Raw genomic sequence first — 16,094 nt, forward strand, 5'->3', positions numbered from 1 at the left:
TTTTTTCATGTCCATTTCGCCAGCTTCTAACTCCTTCCACCCTCTCTTCTCCCCTCCAGGCAGGAGATGCCAACATAGTCTCAAGTGTCCACCTGATACAAGAAGCTCACTCCTCACCAGCATCCCTCCCCAACCCATTGTCCAGTCCAATCCATGTCTGAAGAGTTGGCTTCAGGAACGGTTCCTGTCCTGGGCCGATAGAAGGTCTGGGGGCCGTGACCACCGGGGTCCTTCCAGTCTCAGTCAGACCATTACATCTGGTCTTTTTATGAGAATTTGCTATCCTGCTATCCACTGCTCTCCTGCTCCCTCAGGGGTTCTCTGTTGTGTTCCCTGTCAGAGCAGTCATCGGTTGTAGCCAGGCACCATCTAGTTCTTCTGGTCTCAGGATGACGTAGTCGCACCATCTAGTTCTTCTGGATTCAGGATGATGTAGTCTCTGGTTCATGTGGCCCTTTCTGTCTCCTGGGCTCCTAATTACCTTGTGTCCTTGGTGTTCTTCATTCTCCTTTGATCCAGCTGGGTTGAGACCACTTGGAGCATCTTAGATGGCTGCTTGCTGGCGTTTAAGACCCCAGACGCCATTCTTCAAAGTGGGATGCGGAATGTTTTCTTAATAGATTTTATTATGCCAATTGACTTAGATGTCCCCTGGAATCATGGTCCCCACCCCTGCCCCTGCTACGCTGGCCTTCGAAGTATTCAGTTTATTCAGGAACCTTCTTTGTTTTTGGTTTAGTCCAATCGTACTGACCTCCCCTGTATTGTGTGCTGTCTTTCCCTTCACCTCAAGTAGTTCTTACCTACTATCTAATTAGTGAATGCCCCTCTCCCACCTCCCCTCCCTCCCCCCTCGCGTAACCACGAAAGAATGTTTTCTTCTCAGTTTAAACTATTTCTCAAGTTCTTATAATAGTGGCCTTATACAATACTTGTCCTTTTGCAACTGACTAATTTCACTCAGCATAATGCCTTCCAGGTTCCTCCATGTTATGAAATGTTTCACAGATTCCTCACTGTTCTTTATTGATGCGTAGTATTCCATTGTGTGAATATACCATAATTTATTTATCCATTCATCTGTTGATGGGCACCTTGGTTGCTTCCATCTTTTTGCTATTGTAAACAGTGCTGCAATAAACATGGGTGTACATATATCTGTTCGTGTAAAGGCTCTTATTTCTCTAGGATATATTCTGAGGAGTGGGATTGCTGGATCGTATGGTAGTTCTATTTCTAGCTTTTTAAGGAAGTGCCACATAGATTTCCAAAGTGGTTGTACCATTTTACATTCCCACTAGCAGTTTAGAAGTGTTCCAATCTCTCCACAGCCTCTCCAATATTTATTATTTTGTGTTTTTTGGATTAATGCTAGCCTTGTTGGAGTGAGATGAAATCTCATTGTAATTTTGATCTCCATTTCTCTAATGGCTAATGATCGTGAACATTTCCTCATATATATATGTTAGTGACCTGAATGTCTTCTTAGTGAAGTGTCTATTCATCTCTTTTGCCCATTTTTTAATTTGGTTATTTGTCTTTCTGTAGTTGAGTTTTTGCAGTATCATGTAGATTTTAGAGATCAGGCGCTGATCAGAAATATCATAGCTAAAACCTTTTTCCCAGTTTGTAGGTAGTCTTTTTACTCTTTTGGTGAAGTTTTTGGATGAGCACAGGTGTTTGATTTTTAGGAGCTCCCAGTAATCTAGTTTTTCTTCTACATTCTTTACAATGTTTTGTATACTGTTTATGCCATGTATTAGGGCTCCTAACATTGTCCCTATTTTTTCTTCCATGATCTTTATCGTTTTAGATTTTATATTTAGGTCTTTGATCCATTTTGAGCTCGTTTTTGTGCATGGAGTGAGGTATGGGTCTTGTTTCATTTTTTTGCAGATGGATATCCAGTTACGCCAGCACCATTTGTTAAAAAGGCTGTCTTTTCCCCATTTAACTGTTTTGGGGCCTTTGTCAAATATCAACTGCTCATATGTGGATACATTTATGTCTGGATTCTCAATTCTGTTCCACTGATCTATGTATCTGTTGTACCAGTGCCAGGCTGTTTTGACTACTGTGGCGGTGTAATAGGTACTAAAATCAGGTAGAGTAAGGCCTCCCACTTTGTTCTTCTTTTTCAGCAATGCCTTATTCATCCGGGGCCTCCTTCCCTTCCATATGAAGTTGGTGATTTGTTTCTCCATCTCATTAAAGAATGTCCTTGGGATTTGGATCAGAATTGCATTAAATGCATAGATCGCTTTTGGTAGAATAGACATTTTTATAATGTTAAGTCTTCCTATCCACGACCAAGGTATGTTCTTCCACTTATGTAAGTCTCTTTTGGTTTCTTGCAGAAGTGTACTGTAGTTTTCTTTGTATAAGTCTCTTACATCTCTGGTAAGATTTATTCCTAAGTATTTTATCTTCTTGGTGGCTACTGTAAATGTCATTGATTTGGTGATTTCCTCTTCGATGTTCTTTTTGTTGGTGTAGAGGAATCCAACTGATTTTTGTATGTTTATCTTATATCCCGATACTCTGCTGAACTCTTCTATTAGTTTCAGTAGTTTTCTGGAGGATTCCTTAGGGTTTTCTGTGTATAAGATCATGTCATCTGCAAACAGGGATACTATTACTTCTTCCTTCCCAATCTGGATGCCCTTTATTTCTTTATGTAGCCTAACGGATCTGGCTAGGACTTCCAGCACAATGTTGAGTAAGAGTGGTGATAAAGGGCATTCTTGTCTGGTTCCCGATCTCAATGGGAATGTTTTCGGGCTCTCTCCATTTAGGGTGATGATGGCCGTTGGCTGTGTATAAATGCCCTTTATTATGTTGAGGAATTTTGCTTCTATTCCTATTTTGCTGAGAGTTTTTATCATGAATGAGTGTTGAACTTTGTCAAATGCCTTTTCTGCATCAGTTGATAAAATCATGTGATTCTTGTCTTTTGTTTTATTTATGTGGTGGATTAAATTAATTCTTTTTCTAATGTTGAACCATCCCTGCACACCTGGTATGAATCCCACTTGGCCATGGTGAATGATTTTTTTGATATGTTGTTGAATTCTATTGGCTATAATTTTGTTGAGGATTTTTGCATCTACATTCATGAGGGATATAGGTCTATAATTTTCTTTTCTTGTGGTGTCTTTACCTGGTTTGGGTATCAGGGATATGGTGGCTTCATAGAATGAGTTTGGCAGTATTCCGTCCTCTTCTATGCTCTGAAATACCTTTAGTAGTAGTGGTGTTAACTCTTTTCTGAATGTTTGGTAGAACTCTGCAGTGAAGCTGTCTGGACCAGGGCTTTTTTTTTGTTGGGATTTTTTGATTACCTTTTCACTCTCTTCTCTTGTTATGGGTCTATTTAGTTGTTCTACCTCTGTTTGTATTAATTTAGGTAGGTAGTGTGTTTCTAGGAATTCATCCATTTCTTCTAGGTTTTCAAATTTGTTTGAGTATAGTTGTTCATAGTAATCTGATATGATTCTTTTAATTTCAGTTGGGTCTGTTGTAATATCACCAGTCTCATTTCTTATTTGGGGTATTTTCTTCCTCTCCTGTTTTTCTTTTCTCAGTTTGGCCAGTGGTTTATCAATTTTGTTGAGTTTTTCAAAAAACCAGCTTTTGGTCTCATTAATTCTTTCAATTGTTTTTGTGTTTTCTATTTCGTTTAGTTCAGTTCTAATTTTTATTATTTGTTTTCTTCTGGTGCCTTTGGGTTTCTTTTGTTGCTCTCTATTTGCTCAAGTTGTAGGGATAATTCTTTGTTTTTGGCCCTTTCTTTTTTTGGATGTGTGCATTTATTGATACAAATTGGCCTCTGAGCACCACTTTTGCTGTGTCCCAAAGGTTCTGATAGGAAGTGTTTTCATTCTCATTGGATTCTACAAATTTCTTTATTCCATCCTTAAGGTCTTCTATAATCCAGTCTTTTTTGAGCAGGGTATTGTTCAGTTTCCAAGTGTTTGATTTCTTTTCCCTGCTTTTCCTGTTATTGATTTCCACTTTTATGGCCTTATGGTCAGAGAAGATGCTTTGTAATATTTCAATGTTTTGGATTCTGCTAAGGCTTGCTTTATGACCTAATATGTGGTCTATTCTAGAGAATGTTCCATGTGCACTAGAAAAGAAAGTATACTTGGTTGCTGTTGGGTGGAGTGTTCTGTATATGTCTACGGGGTCAAGTTGGTTGATTATGGCATTTAGATCTTAAGTGTCCTCACTGAGCTTGTTTCTGGATGTTCTGTCCTTCACCGAAAGTGGTGTGTTGAAGTCTCCTACTATTATTGTGGAACTATCTCACTTTTCAATGCTGATAGAGTTTGTTTTATATATCTTGCAGCCCTGTCACTGGGTGCATAAATATTTAATATGGTTATATCTTCTTGATGTATTGCCCCTTTAATCATTATATAGTGTCCTTCCTTATCCTTTCTGACGGATTTAACTTTAAAGTCTATTTTGTCAGAAATTAATATTGCCACTCCTGCTCCTTTTTGATTGTTGTTTGCTTGATATATTTTTTTCCATCCTTTGAGTTTTAGTTTGTTTGTGTCTCTAAGTCTAAGATGTGTCTCTTGGAGGCAGCATATAGATAGATCTTGTTTTTTAATCTATTCTGACACTCTCTGTCTCTTTATTGGTGCATTTAGTCCATTTACATTCAGGGTAATTATGGATAGGTATGAATTTAGTGCTATCATTTTGATGTCTTTTTTTGTGTGTTGAGAGTTTCTTTTTCCCACCTGATTTTATGTGCTGAGTAGATTTTCTTTATATATTGTCCTTTCCTCATATTTGTTGTTGTTGATTTTGTTTCTGCTGAATCTGTATTTTTCCCTTGTATTTTATTTTGATGAGTAGGATAGTTTGTCTCCTTTGTGGTTACCTTATTATTTACCCCTTTTTTCTAAATTTAAAACTAACTTTTATTTCTTTGTATCGCTGTATTTTCCTCTCCATATGGAAGGTGTATGATTACATTTCTTAGTCCCTCTTTATTATTTTAATGTTGTCTTCTTTTATATAATAACATTGCTGTTACCCTGTTTTGGGCTTCTTTTTTTTTTTTTCATAATCTTGCTTCGTTTTTTTTTTTTTGATTTCCCTGTCTGAGTTGACTTCTGGTTGCTCTGCCCAGTGTTCTAGTCTTGGGCTGATACCTGGTATTATTGATTTTCTAACCAAAGAACTCCGTTTAGTATTTCTTGTAGTTTTTGTTTGTTTTTTATGAATTCCCTCAACTTGTGTTTATCTGGAAATGTCTTAATTTCACCTTCATATTTAAGAGACAGTTTTGATGGATATATGATTCTTGGCAGGCAATTTTGTTCCTTCAATTTTTTAAATATGTCATCCCATTGACTTCTTGCCTGCATGGTTTCTGCCAAGTAGTCCAAGCTTATTTTTATTGGCTCTCGGTGACTTTTCGTTTATCCCTTGCTGCTCTTATAATTCTCTATCTTTGGTTTTAGCAAGTTTGATTATGATATGTCTTGGTGACTTTCTTTTAACATCTACCTTATGTGGAGTTCGATGAGCATCTTGGATAGATGTCTTCTCATCTTTCACGATATCAGGGAAGTTTTCTGCCAACAAATCTTCAACATTTTTTTCTGTATTTTCTGTTATCCCTCTCTGTTCTGGTACTCCAATCACTCGTAGATTATTTCTCTTGATATAGTCCCACATGATTCTTAAGGTTTCTTCAGTTTTTAAAATTCTCTTACCTGATTTTTCTTCAAATATATTAGCGCAAAATAATTTATCTTCGAGTTCAGAAATTCTAGTTCTACTTGCTCAATTCTGCTCCTCTGACTTTCTATTGAGTTATCTAATTCTGTATTTTTAAGGCTAATCTTCTGAATTTCTGATTGCTGCCTGTCTATGGATTTTTCCAGCTTATTAAACTTTTCATTATGTTCCTGAATAATCTTTCTAATTTCTTCAGTTGCGTTATCTGTGTTTTCCTTGGCTTGTTCTGCATATTGCCACATTTCCTTCCTGATGTTTTGAAGGGTTCTGTATATTAAACTTTTATATTCTGCATCTGGTAATTCCAGGAATGCACTTTCATCCAGAAGATCCCTGGATTCTTTGTTTTGAGAGCCTGTTGAGGTGATCATGGTCTGTTTCTTTATGTGACTTGATATTTACTGTCGTCTCCAAGCCATCTATGTTATTGTTTTAGTTTATGCTTGCTTACTGTGTCATAGCTTCTTGCTTTGTTTTGTTTTGGTATACCCTTATGGGTTGCTTGAGTGAGCTAGCTTGATTATTTTCACCTTTGGAGCTCTGGTGTCCTGTCCCCAGCTGGCTAGAGCTGTCATCAGGTATATCGGTCTAGGAGTCCATTCAGTTTTCTTGTATGAATTCAGCTCAGGTTTCCAGGTAGCTGATCAAGTGTGTGGTACAGGCTCTGTCCTACAGTCTTAGAGGGACAGGGGTGATAGGTGTATATACCAGTATCTGATTGCAGGAGGGGGTCATGCTCTGAACAAGCATGCTGGTGGGTGGCTTCTGCAGAGGGATCATGGGCACTCAAAGTTTTTGGTTGCAAGGACTGGGAAGTACCAGTTTTCTTTGGACCCCGTCACGGGTGGCTGTGTGACCTGAGTGGAGCTACCAGTCCTTAGGTCCCTGATGTGATAGGTGAAGACCTTGTTTAATAGGCAATGTCAAACATCAAACACCCACCTCTCCACCGCACAGCTGAAATGGTTGGAGTTTGCCAACAAGGGCCTATTCTCCCGAAATAGGCCCACACAGGTCCATGCAGAAGGGAAAGGTGCTCAAGATCCATGGATGGTTTATGCCTGGACATCAGCTGCTTCTGTCCTGAGCTCCCCCAGTTAATGGAGCCAGCAAATTATCTTTTCCCCCCAAGTTGCAAATTTTTTCCTTCCTCAAGGCCGGGAGGATGGCTCTAGGTGCTCACCAGGGTCTATCTCAGGCTCAGGGATTTAGCCCCCGAAGCCGGCTTGGGGGTGGAGGAGGGCACGGTAAAATATATGCAAATAACTTAGCTTTTGCTGACAGAGCCTTCTCCTCAGGTTCTGGAGGTGTCTGCGGGCTATGTGGCTGGCTGCTCCTCCCGGAGGAAACTGCAGCCGAACGCTAGTACCAGCCCAAAGCCGCTGCCGTGCTCCAGGAATAATGCCTGAGGGCTCCCCGCGATTCAGGTCCTGGTAACTGCTCTCCACTTCTGAACAGCCTCTTCGTCCCCCTGCCCCTCAGTTCGTTGTCTAAGCTTGCCTTTGAAGTTCAGGGCTCCCAGCTTGTCACAGATACACTCGTTTCACTTGCTTTTTCGGGTCTTTGTTGTAAAGAGGGCTCAACAGAAGCGTCTGTCTATTCCACCATCTTGGCTCCGCCTCATACAAGTCTTGAATGCTAAACTACAAGAATTTCAGCCCTTCCAGTGGCATTCTTATTGAACAATTAATACTCAAATTCTTTTGTGACATTGGTTGCCAACTTCACAATGTGTCAACACTCTCCTCTTCTCGGCCCATTTCTATTCATTCAATTTCTATCTCTTCCTGCCTGCTCATCTTTGCTTTTGGGCTGGTGTGCCCATTTATTTTCATATACATGGTTGAACTATGTGTGTTATTGTTTGTTTTATACACCTGCCTAATCTTTGGCTGAAGAGTGAACTTCAGGAGTGATTTCAGTACTGAGTTAAAAGGGTGTCCAGGGGCCATACTGTCAGGGTTTCTCCGGTCTCTGTCAGGACAGTAAGTCTGGTCTTTTTTGGGGGAGTTTCGATTTTGTTCTACATTTTTCTCCTGCTCTGTCTAGGACCCTCTATGGTGATCTCTGTCAGAGCAGTCAGTTGTGGTAGCTAGGCACCATCTAGTTATTGTAGGCTCAGTCCGGTGAAGGCTGTGGTAGTTGTGGTCCATTAGTACTGTGGACTAATCTTTCCCTTGTGTCTTTGGTTCTCTTCTTTCTCCTTTGGTCCAGATGGGGTGGAATCAGTAGTTGTACCTTAGATGGCTGCTCACGAGCTTTTAAGACCCCAGATGCTACTCATCAAAGTAGGATGTAGAATATTTTCTTTATCAATTATTTTATGCCAATTGAGTTAGATGTCCACCGAGACTGCCCCTCAAATTTTTTCTTCTTTTTTTAAATTTATTTATTTATTTTATTGTGCTTTAGGTGAATGTTTGCAGCTCAAGTTAATTTCTCATACAAAAATTTATACATATACTGTTATGTGACACTAGTAGCAATCCCTATAATGTGACAGCACACTCTCCCTTTCCACCCTGGGTTTCCCGTGTCCTTCCAACCAGCTCCTGTCCCTTTCTGTCTTCTCATCCTGCCTCTGGACAGGAGCTGCCCATTTAGACTCATGCATGGACTAAGAAGCACACCCTTCAAAAGTATTATTTTATGTTTTACAACCCAGTCTAATCTTTCTCTGAAGAGTTGGCTTTGAGAATGGTTTTAGTTCTGGGTTAATGGACAGTCCGGGGGCCATGTCTTTGAGAGTTCCTCTAGTCTTAGTCAGACCATGAAGTCTGGTCTTTTTACTAGAATTTGAGTCCTGCACCACACTTTTCTTGGGCTCTGTCAGGGACTCTCTGTTGTGTTCCCTGTCAGGGCGGTCATTAGTGGTAGCTGGGCACCACCTAGTTCTTCTGGTCTCAGGCTGATGGAGTCTCTGGTTTATGTGGCCCTTTTGTCTCTTGGGAAGCCCTGGAGGTGTAGTTGTTAAGCGCTACGGCTGCTAACCAAAAGGTCAGCAGTTCGAATCCACCAGGCGCTCCTTGGAAACCCTATGGGGCAGTTCTGCTCTGCCCTATAGGGTTGCTATGAGTTGGAATCAACTCAATGGCAGTGCGTTTTGGTTTGTCTCCTGGGCCAATATTTATCTTGTGTCTTTGGTGTTCTTCATTCTCCTTTGTTCCAGGTGAGTTGAGACCAACTGATGTATATTAGATGGCTCTTGCAAGCTTTGAAGATCCCAGATGCCACTCACCAAAGTGGGATGCAGAACATTTTCTTAATAAACTTTGTTATGCCAGTTGACCTAGATATCCCCCGAAACCATGATCCCTAGACCCCTGCCCCTGCTACTCTGTCCCTCAAAGTGTTTGGTTGTGTTCAGAAAAGTTCGTCCTATTGGTTTAGTCCAGTTGTGCTGACTTCCCCTGTATTCTGTGTTGTCCTTCTCTTCACCTAATTCTTGTCTGCTATCTAGTTCTAGTTAGTTAATTCCCCTCTTCTTCTCTCCCCACCCTCATAACCATGAAAGAATGTTTTCTTCTGCATTTAAACCTTTTCTTGATTTCTTATAATAGCGGTCTCATACAATATTTGTCCTTTTGTGACCGACTAATTTCAGGCAGCATAATGCCTCCCAGATTCATCCATGTTGTGAGATGTTCTGCAGATTCTTCATTGTTCTTTATCATTGTGTAGTATTCCATTGTGTGTATATACCATAAATCGTTTATCCATTCACCTGTTGATGGGCAACTAGGTTGTTTCCATCTTTTTGCTACCGTGAACAGTGCTGCAATGAATGAGGGTGTGCATATATCTATTCGTGTGATGGCTCTTATTTCTCTAGGTTGTATTTCAAGAAGTGGGATTGCTGGATCATAGGATACTTCCATTTCTAGCTTTTTAAGGAAGCATCAAATCAATTTCCAAAGTGGTTGTACCATTTTGCATTTCCACCAGCAGTATGTAAGCGCTCCAGTCTCTTCACAACCTCTCCAACATTTACTATTTTGTGTTTTTTGGATTCATCCTAGCCTTGTTGGGGTGAGACGGTATTTCATTGTAGTTTTGATTTGCGTTTCTCTAATTTTTTTTTTAATAGCTAATGATCATGAGCGTTTTCTCATGTATCTATTAGCTGCCTGAATGTCTTCTTTGGTGAAGTGCCTGTTCATATCCTTTGCCCATTTTTTTAATTGGGTTATTTGTCTTTTTGTTGTTGAGGTTTTGCAGTATCTTGTAGATTTTAGAGATTAAATGTTATAGCCAAAATTTTTTTCCCAGTCTGTAGGCTGTCTTTTTACTCTTTTGGTTAAGACTTTTGATGAGCGTAAGTGTTTGATTTTAGGATCTCCCAGTTATCTAGTTTCTCTTCTGGCGTTTGTTCATGGTTAGTTATGTTTTGTATTCTGCTTATGCTATGTATGTGGGCTCTTACTTTTGTCCCTATTTTTTCTTCCATGATCTCTATGGTTTTACATTTTATATTTAGGTCTTCGATCCATTTTGAGTTAGTTTTTTTTACACGGTGTGAGGTATGGGTCTGTTTCTTTTTTTTTGCAGATGGATATCCAGTTGTGTCAGCACCATTTGTTAAAGAGGCTGTCTTTTCCCCATTTAATGGACTTTGGGCCTTCGTCAACTATCAGTTGCTCATAGGTGGATGAATTTACGTCTGGATTCTCAATTCTGTTCCATTGGTCTATATCTGTTGTACCACTACCAGGCTGTTTTGACTACCACGGGAGTATAATAGTTTCTCAAATCAGGTAGTGTGAGGCCTCCCACTTTGTTCTTCTTTTTCAGCAATGCTTTACTTATCCGTAGCCTCTTCCCTTTCCATATGAAGTCGGTGATTTGTTTCTCCATCTCATTAAAAAATGTTGTTGGAATTTGGATCAGAATTGCACTGTATCTGTAGATCGTTTTGGGTAAAATAGACATGTTCACAATGTTGAGTCTTCCTATCCATGAGCAAGGTATGTTATTCCATTTATGTAGGTCTCTTTTGGTTTCTTGCAGTAGCATCTTGTAGTTTTCTTTGTATAGGTCTTTTACATCTCTGGTTAGATTTATTCCTAAGTACTCTATCTTCTTGGGGACTATTGTAAATGGTATTGCTTTGGCGATTTCCTCGTTGAAGTTCTCTTTGTTGGTGTAGAGGAATCCAACTGATTTTAGTATGTTTATCTTGTATCCTGGTACTTTGCTGAAATCTTCTATTAGTTCCAATAGTTTTCTTGTGGATTCTTTGGGGTTTTCTGTGTATAAGATCATATCATCTGCAAATAGGGATATTTTTACTTCTCCTTACCAATGTGGATGCCCTTAATTTCTTTTTCTTGCCTTATTGCTCTGGCTAGGACCTCCAGCACAATGTTGAATAAGAGTGGTGATAAGGGGCATCCTTGTCTGGTTCCAGTTCTCAAGGGGAACGCTTTCAGACTCTCTCCATTTAGGATGATGTTGGCTATAGGCTTTGTATAAATGCCCTTTATTATGCTGAGGAATTTCCCTTCTATTCCTATTTTGCTGAGAGTTTTTATCACAAATCGGTGTTGGACTTTGTCAAATGCCTTTTCTGCATCAATTGATAAGATCTTATCTTTTATTTTATTTATATGATGGATTACATTGATTATTTTTTCTGATGTTGAACCATCCTTGCATAACAGTTTGTTATTTGTTTGTTAATTTGTTCCGTCTCCAAAGCTGGAAGAATGGCTCAGGGTCAGCTTCTGGTCCAGAGGGCAGTGGCAATTGCTGCAACTACACTGTGACCAAGAGCAGAGTGGGGAGGGGGCAGATGAAGAGGAGAGAGGTACCTCCCAGAGAGCGAAGCGTTATTTTGATCCCGCATAGTAGGTTAGACTTAACTTTCACAGATCCAGCGCCATTTCCCCTTGGTTCCGGAGGCTTGTGCAGACTTTCTGCCACTTGGTATCTCCTGACGTGGAAAACGCATCCTAAGTGCTAGTGCTTGCCTCAGATGGTGTGCACTGGCTAATTCAGCCTGCAGGGTGCCAGCCAGGTCAGGTCTGGCAAATCCTCGCTGCTTCTGAACTGACTTTCCCTCCCCCTACTGCTCAGTCCGACCCCTCGACTTTGTCTTTGATGTTCTGGGCTTCTAGATTGTCATAAATAATTGATTCACTTGTTTTATTGGGTCTTTGTCGTAAGAGGGACCACAGGAAGTGTCTGACTACTCTGCCATCTTGGCCCTGCCTCTCCTCAAAATTTTTGAGCAAGAAAAGCAACACTGAAGTTGAGCTTCATGAAGATCCATCTGGTACCCTGATTATTAGAGGGAAGAACTGTTAGAAGGACATTCTAATAACTTTGCTGAGAGATAATTAGGGTCTAATAATTAGGGAAGATATCACGGGAACAGAGGACAGAAGAGATATTACAGTGCCAAGGGAGTAGTCCAAGTTGATGCTGACTTCATAGATGTATTGTAAGAATTAAATGAGTTAATATATAAAAAGTATTCAGAACAATGACTGGAAAATAATAAACACTAGGTATACATTAAATGCTACTACTACCACTATTACTGATTGAAAAACAATAGATCAGGATCAAATATGAAGTTCAATAACAGGAAACAATGTTGATCTTTATGGATAGCTTATTCATATTCTCTTTCTTATCAGAAAATGGTATTTTATCTTTTTGAATACGTTTTTAAAACAAATTTTTTGTATACACAGTAAATGGTACTAGATTCCTCTTAGAGGTATAGTATACATATTAAAGAAGGAAAGAGGAAAAGGCTGGAAACAGAAGACTTTAATCTGAGCTGAAAACTGATATTGTGCAGTGACAACGAAACCTTAAACATGTTATTTGATTTCTGCGTCTGTAAAATGCGGAGTATAACACCTACTACAAGGTGGTTGACTAAATAAGAGTAAAAAAAGGTAACAGGTATATTTAGACTGTTATTTGTAGTCTCTGAATTGATACAAAGACAGAGGAAGGATAAAAATAAAAAGCCTACTCTTACCTTCCTTGAGAAGAATAAAGACTCCTTGCTTATCCATGTTCAAATCCAAGGATAAATGAGAGCAGTCTGTAAATGCAATGTCCTCTTTGGTCTCCTTATTTATATGATACATTGCGATGGGGATTTCTATAGTCTGGCCAATCTCCACGTCAGCATGAAATGGTAACAACTCCATTTTGTTCAGTTTCAGGACGTATATCTGGGGCGGGGGGGAAGTAATTCATCTTTCAAGAAAGTTATGTTGGAAAAAAATCTTAGGAAAAAAAATCATTCCTTAAATTTATAAAAACATACACAATATATTTCTTAATCACCTGAGCTCTTTCAAGCATCTACCACCATACAGCAGGATCTGGCAAACTACAGACACCTGTGCACAACATGTTTGTGTACTGTTAGCTAAGAACCATTTCTTCCAGGGAAATTTTATTCTGCCATAAAGCTTCTACCACCAACCACATGCTAATAACTCCACATTTTCATCTTCAGCCCTAGTCTTTCAGTTGGACTTCAGACCCCTACTTCCAGTTACAAACATCCATCTGGATGATCCATAGGTGAATCACGTTAAACATATCCCAACTTGAACTCATCATTTTCTCACTTTTCTTTCTCCTTTCCTTGGGTTTTCTATCCACCCAGCTGCCAAAACTAGAACCCTCCAGATCATCTTTGTGTCTTTAAATCCTTCACTTAGATGCCCAACTGAGTGTCAAATCTGATTAAGTCCACCTCTAAAACAACTCCCAGTTTGTCCCCTTCTCTCTATTCTCAATACTATTTCACTAGTTCAGCCTTAGCTAGTTAGGCTTTCATTTTCTACCTTCAATTCACTCTAGTCTACTAGTCTATACCGCCAGCAGCTATCTTTCAATCCTTTTACTATTATTATTATACCTGTTACTATCTGATTACAAAAATAATTAAAAAACCAAAAACCAAACCCATTGCTGTCAAGTCAATTCCAACTCATATCAAGCCAAATTAATTAAACTGTACCCTATTATTGACCTTACCATAACACAAATCTTACCATATGACTGAGCTGCTTAAAAGCCTGTGATACTTCCCTACTGTCTTACAGGAGGTGTTGAGAAACTTTTTCTATAAATGGACAGATAGCAAAAATTTTAGGTTTCATGGGCCACATGATCTCCGTCACAACTACTCCACTCTGCTATTGTGGTGTGAAAGCAGACAGACAATACATAGACAAATGGGTGTTGCTGTGTTCCAATAAAACTTTATTTTCAAAAAAAGGAAGGGAGCAGGGTTTGGCCCACAGGCCTTATTTTGCCTCCATCCTTCAAAAGCTTGTGCAAATTCCCACCTCTTTCATGATAATCTTTGACTACTCTTTTCTACAAGGATTCTTCATTTATAAGCTATAAATTATGGCTACAATTCAACTAGCTGTCAATTATATACTGCTTTAAAATTACATCATTTCCTTGAAATGTTATTTAAGTTTTCATGTGACTACATCTTCCTAATTAGACTTTAGATTTTTTTAAGGTAGGGATAATATACTTCTTTGAATTGCCTATGACAGATACCTAGTATGGTGTTAAGTACGTAGAAATTACTTAAAAATCTGTGCACGTAATGGTGCTAAAATGCTAAGTCCTGCAGGGAATAGCAACATATATTAACATATTCTAAAAGTGGGAGAAAAATACGAAAATGGTTATATAATATGGAAAAAAAAGTTTTCAATCTTTTAGAAACAAGACTGACAAAAACATGAGACTAAAAATAAAGTTAATATAAAGTTCTTTTAAAGGTCATATGTATGATAATAATAAAAATGGCTAACATTGAGTACTGAATATATGTCAAGCATTGGAGTAAACATCCCCTCATTTAATTCTGCAATAACCCCTTAAGTAGGTACTACCATTATCCCCATTTTAGAGATGAGGACACAAACAGAGATATTAAACAATTGGCTATTAAGTGACCCAGTATTCAACCCAGATCAAGGACTATATAGGGAAGAAGTACCTCTGGACTGAATTTGAGCATCATTTTTAAATAGCCAATTTGGACTGGAGAATTTTTAAAATGTGGTACTGTACTTAAATATAGATAGCAGTCTCCGGGGTGAGAAAAAGGTTCTTTGGAGAGGCATTTACCTTAATTTCTCCATATCGAAAGGGATTTTGTACATCCCTGGCCAGAACAGTGCTGTTCCCCCTGACCTCACCTGCTGTCACCACTCCTTTAGTGGTTACCATGGCTACTGTTTCATTAGAAGAGGTCCAGGTGAAGTTGCCACTACCACCTTCTACCTGTGAAAAAACATAACTTTATATTTAATCGCCATGGAAAGAAAAATGGAATTTAAGTGAAAAATAAAAATCTGGCTGGTGAAATAAAGTTTGGGAAATAATAAAACTAAGAAATTATTTCTGGACTCGTTAAGAAACTGTGCAGCTATAGTAAAGTAGCCAAATGGGCAAGGAAAACACTAAAGGAAGGTTAAGTAATGACAGTACCTCAAAATGCCAAAAAAAAAAAAAGAGTTAAAGGAAACTTGAGAAAGGTTTATAAAACTCACAAGGAAGGATATATGGAAGAGAGATAGAAAGTACCTCAAGTCTTACTATGGATAACAACATTTAAAAGCATGATTTGGTTGTCACCCAAAATTGAGCTATCCTATTAGGATTGGGGGAAATAAAATTTAACATTTCAATAAATTAAGCTATTAGGGAAACTGACTCTGCGAATTCTCATATTATAGGATATCATACCTGTACTTTATAGCGATACAACATTCCCATAGGATGATGAGGAAATGCCAAAAAGTTGGGTGTGAGCTTGATGGGAAAATAAATCTTCACTTCTTGTTGATGTCTGATTGGAAATCCTATAGGCTGACTACTTTTACTCTAAAAGGGCAGAAAAAAAGAAGCAAAACAGATTTTTATAAGGACTGCTCTTACGATACACATTCATACTCAAAGCGTCTATAAAATGGCTATGCTAATAATGAATTACTCCACCGGTTTTTATGTACAAAAGAAATAAACAAATACTCCTATTTATTAGAGTAGCACACCTACTATGGTTCAATAATGCAAGAGATTTTGCTAGACCCAAAATGTTATTGTTGTTAGGTGCCGTCTAGTTGGTTCTGACTCTCAGCAATCCTATGTACAACAGAACGAAACACTGCTCGTTTATGCGCCATCCTAACAACTGTTGTTATGCTTGAGCTCACTCTTGCAGCCACTGGGTCAATCCATCTTGTTGAGGGTCTTCCTTTTTTTCACTGGCCCTCTACTTTACCAAGTATCTTAGTCATCTAGTAGTGCTATAGCAGAAATACTAC

The 16,094-nt window shown here is 38.9% G+C and overlaps 1 protein-coding gene across 1 annotated transcript in view; it reads right to left on the reverse strand.

Annotated features, from left to right (window-relative positions):
• The window catches only part of NUP210L (nucleoporin 210 like), a 145,373-nt gene that overhangs the window by 66,479 nt on the left and 62,800 nt on the right, over positions 1–16,094 (reverse strand). The window contains exons 11-13 of the mRNA XM_064282640.1: positions 15,514–15,651; positions 14,893–15,048; positions 12,758–12,956 (exon numbers count right to left, since the gene is read on the reverse strand). Of these exons, the coding sequence (XP_064138710.1) occupies positions 12,758–12,956; positions 14,893–15,048; positions 15,514–15,651 (493 nt within the window). The remainder of the gene's footprint in view (positions 1–12,757; positions 12,957–14,892; positions 15,049–15,513; positions 15,652–16,094) is intronic.

Source organism: Loxodonta africana, chromosome 3 (assembly GCF_030014295.1).
Source record: "Loxodonta africana isolate mLoxAfr1 chromosome 3, mLoxAfr1.hap2, whole genome shotgun sequence".
In the NCBI taxonomy this organism is placed as follows: Eukaryota; Metazoa; Chordata; class Mammalia; order Proboscidea; family Elephantidae; genus Loxodonta; species Loxodonta africana.